We start from the raw sequence: 4254 nt of genomic DNA, 5'->3' as shown, positions 1-4254 counted from the left end.
ATTGAATGTGAACGCGATGTTAGAGATGTAGTATGAAAAGTGTGTTTGGCATCCATCCGTGCCTGTGGGGGTAGGTTATAAATTGAGACATCAAGGAACCGTGTAAAATGCGAAACAAGGCGTGTTTACTGTTTAGTCTAAAATCTGAAGAGTGAGGAAAGAAGCCATGGCGATGGGGAATAGTGCAGCACAAGTGATGGTTTCCATTTTGTTGTTTCTAAGTATTGTGCAGGAGTCGATGGAAGCCGGAGTAGTGATGGAATTGTCTGTAAATCATGGCAATCCCAATCTCTCCCGAAATCCGAATGAATGGAGGAATTTGCTGTTGCATCCAGATTGCGCCCCGGAAGTAATTCCACCTACAAAAGGCAATTAAGCTCCGTCACTGTTTTGTCGGGAAACGCTGGGGGCACAAGCTATATTGTGAATGTGGGTTTTGGGAAGCCTGCAAAGTATAACATCCCTGTGCTTTTTGATACCTCGCAGGACGTCTCATGGATAAAGTGCGATTTCAGCATTGGGTCCTCCTCTTACAAGCAACTGGATTGCAGCTCGTGCTATAAAAACCTGGAAGGCGACGGCGTATCCTGTAGTGGAAAGAAGTGCATCTTGCAAATCCAAACCAACGGTGGGAGCGCTGTCACGGCGGAGATGAGTGAGGATACACTGGCTGGATTCTCAGTCCGTTGAAAAGTTCGGATTTGGGTGCGGAACCGATTTCTCAAAATACCAAGGCAATTCTTCTATTGGGCTCCTGGCTTTTGGCAGGGGCTCTCTTTCACTTCCTTCTCAGGCCAAAAGCAAAAGCTTCTCCTACTGCCTACCTAACTTCGTGGACCCTCAAGCTAAAGGAAAACTGAGACTGGGTCAGGATGTGTCCATTCCCTCCAACTCCAAGTTCACCGCTTTGGTATCGAATCCTAAAGCTACTGCGTGGTATTTTGTTGGACTTAAGGGTATCACCGTGGGTAACACCACCCTCAATGTGCCCCCCAGCGCTTTCCAGTTCACTTCAAGCGGAGGAGGGACGATGTTGGACACCGGAATCCTTATCAGCCAACTAGTGCAGCCGGCCTACGATGCTTTAAAAGCCGCTTTTGTGAGTCAATTCCATGAAGCTCCTCCTGTGCAGAAGTCCAACTTCCCGTTAGACACTTGTTTCAAGTATCCCGGAGACCTCTCGAAGCTAAAAGCTCCATCTATAACATACCATTTTCAGGATGGACTCGATCTGCCTATCAGTAAAGAAGCAATTTTAACAGCAGTATCGGAATCAGACATTTGCTTGGCGTTCGAGCCCTCGTCAGGTAATGATTTGAGCATCATAGGAAGTCTTCAGCAACAAGGTTACATTGTTTCTGTCGATCTAAGCAGCAAAAAGATCGGGTTTGCTCCAGTTACTAGCTGCTCCTCCTAAACTACTGTTTATTCCCTTTCTGTTTGCTTATTGTATCGAGAGGCAGGCTTTTTTGATGTATAAGTTATGCTGTGCCACTTTAATAATACTCGTTATAATGACTGACGAGTGATTTTACATGAGAATAAGATTAACATTATTTCTACATTGTGCCCTGTTATTGATGGCTTCATACCTGTGTTTTGGAATTTCATTTTATAAATAGAAAGCACGTTATATATCAATATCACGACGTAAATATTATATTTTCTTGAGTTAACATTATAGTTCGTATTAAGGAAGTGGAATTTATAAAGAATTCAGAGGGTTTAAATGGTTAATTGCGCTCATAGGCGTGGCGTATATTAAAATGCGGTGCATGAATCTTTATATTTATATAAATATAAATGGCTAACATTTCAGCTTAAGGGAATATGCTGATGAGAGAATTAAATCTCTAAAGTTGAGCGTTACACTATTTTGTAATTGAAAATGTAATAAAATCACCTGCCTTCCGCTGGCCTTCATTTCGCTTTGCCTCACTTTCTTGGCCATTAAGGTCCATTAACAGATTTGGATTCACTGACCAGCAGTGGGAGTGCTGGCCAATGAAGATAATTTTTTGTTATGAGTTTAGAATTGTTTGCTCGTGGAAAACACCAAGACTCAAGCCGATGGGCTGCTGAGGACCGGGCAGTCCATCATTTTGTCGAAAGAGTTCGGGGACCCTCCGTTTGAGATTTCTGATCACCTCAGAAGGTTCGGGTGGATCATGCCTGCGTACACCATGGTTCTAGACGTGCAGCACGTAGCTCTTCTGTCGTGTGGTTTTTGCGAAGACTACACGGATTATTATCATACCTCTTAATTCCTGGCAAGTGTAGGGTTTATTGAAACTTGAACTATGTAAACTTTGGGGATTGTAGAATGCTTACCCAGCTAAAAAGGGTAAATAGGGTAAAAAATGAGTGAAAAACAATAAATTCACATTTCCTTAATTTATTATCATCCCCTAAAACCTAGTAGACTGTGGCATAGAGTTTAATTACAGTTCCCATAATTATTATCATTGGGGAAGCATTATATTAATCCAATCAGTGACATAAATTTACAAGCAATAGCTTCAATGCCTGCTGTACGAAAGCTTATTGGAAAATAATAAAAATAACACACTTTACTAAAGCATAAAGTTTAATTACAATTCCCATAATTATTATCATTGGGGAAGCATTATATTAATCCAATCAGTCACATAAATTTACAATCAATAGCTTCAATGACTGCTGAACGAAAGCTTATTGGAAAATAATAAAAATAACACACTTTACTAAAGCAAAACTCAAAATTGAATAGATCATGCGAATAATTCAAATGCATCCGTAAACACTGCACAAAAATTCCGAAGGCCACTTAAATATTTACAAAAGGAATTTTTTTGTTAAAGCATTATGCAGAACAAAATATTGGGAAAGCAAGTCATCAACAAAATGAAAATGATGCACTCCCGCACTAATAAACATGGGAAGTCCAAAAAAAATTAGAATGAAAAGTAATAGGTGGCTTGCACAACACACCAAACAAAACAAAATGGGCATGAAAAATCTTCTGACGGTCCATAAACAAAACATACAATAGTTAGTATCTTATGATGGCATGTATCATAATGATGTATTTCACAATGTAATGATGCTACAATGAAGTTCTTTAATGTGATGTGTCCTCAACTTATTAAGGTTAGTATTAGAGAAAGAATATTAGTTATGTTCCCAAAATATGTGAGTTTCCTAGGTCGAGGTTCGATTAACTAGGTGGATATGAAGAGTGAAAGATTGGTGATCTCTTGTTTTGAGTGTTTTGGTTCCCTCTAAGTCCTATAAAGTAGTAATTCCAGTGATTCCTATCCTATTGTTCGTGAGAGAGTATGAGAGAGTTTGAGTGAAGTCTAAATCTAATATCATTGTTTTGCAAGAAGAGGCTCCTTTAATGAAACAACGAAAATATTAATCCTTGGTATAGGAGAGTATTAGCTAAGTTTTAGCCTAGGATCAGATATAATAAGAGAATTCCCAATGCTTCTTTTCTTAATCTAGTTCTATCTTTCTTATAGAGTTCTATCTTTATTCTAGAGTTTTGTTAACCCTTGCATAAGTATTTTATACTGAGTAATAGATTCCATAGTATCCTTCAGTTTAGGCTATTTGAAGTATCCATTTCTTCGGCCCACGGAGTGGTCCAATAGGTGAAGAAGTCACAAAGTTACTCCTAGTTATTTTCATATCTCTCCTATCCACCTTGCTCTCCTTTAGGGCTCAGCTCATCTAAGCTAAGTATGGGATGGGTAGTATTGGTACATAGGAAGGAAATCCTAGTGTCTCAAACCTCGGTACTCACTGCTTTTCCCAAAAACAGAACAAGTGATTCAACCCCACCTTCTCTGCAATATTTTGCCTCAAGCTTTCATGAAGGGCACCCAACAGATGCAAACATTATGTAGAAGACTTATCCTTCCTCCTTAACATGCAAATTTCTCCTTCCTCTGGCATAAGACCTCTTATTTCCTCCACAGAGGCCAAGTTACTCAACACTTCTGACGCAATACCCTGCCCTTGATAACCATTTCTGCAGAATTCAAACAGAGTTGAGATTCCACCAAATGTTGAAATCATAGAGGAATACTCCTTATCATTACAATGATAGATCCCTAAGATTACATTTGGCTCGGCATTAATACTCTCCTCCTCGAATTCAACAATCAATACCTGCAGAGCCTTGACTGCTTTCTCCTTGCACAAAGAAGTTCTAGATTCCAACAACCTAATCAACAGTGGCACAACACTTCTTGTAACAACACAAGTCGT

At 39.5% G+C, this 4254-nt stretch overlaps 1 protein-coding gene across 1 annotated transcript; it reads left to right on the top strand.

The window, feature by feature from the left end:
* Positions 1-309: 309 nt before the first annotated feature.
* LOC149203156 (aspartic proteinase nepenthesin-2-like) lies at positions 310-1417 on the top strand. Its single transcript, XM_089401780.1, has 2 exons — positions 310-582; positions 683-1417. The coding sequence occupies exons 1-2, from the start codon at positions 310-312 to the stop codon at positions 1415-1417; spliced, it is 1008 nt and encodes a 335-aa protein (XP_089257906.1).
* The last annotated feature ends 2837 nt before the right edge of the window (positions 1418-4254 follow it).

Source organism: Pinus tabuliformis, chromosome 2_1 (genome assembly GCF_031772625.1).
Source record: "Pinus tabuliformis cultivar Carrire ecotype Pingquan chromosome 2_1, CPIR1, whole genome shotgun sequence".
In the NCBI taxonomy this organism is placed as follows: Eukaryota; Viridiplantae; Streptophyta; class Pinopsida; order Pinales; family Pinaceae; genus Pinus; species Pinus tabuliformis.
The sequence above is the reverse complement of the archived record's forward strand: the minus strand, read 5'-3'. Positions and strand labels throughout refer to the sequence as shown.

Bases quoted from the DNA above. Each gene is read 5' to 3' on its own strand.
- LOC149203156 (XM_089401780.1), top strand. From the start codon at position 310: ATGGAGGAATTTGCTGTTGCATCCAGATTGCGCCCCGGAAGTAATTCC. The intron at 583-682 runs GTATCCTGTAGT...CTGGATTCTCAG, and splicing joins AAAACCTGGAAGGCGACGGC to TCCGTTGAAAAGTTCGGATT.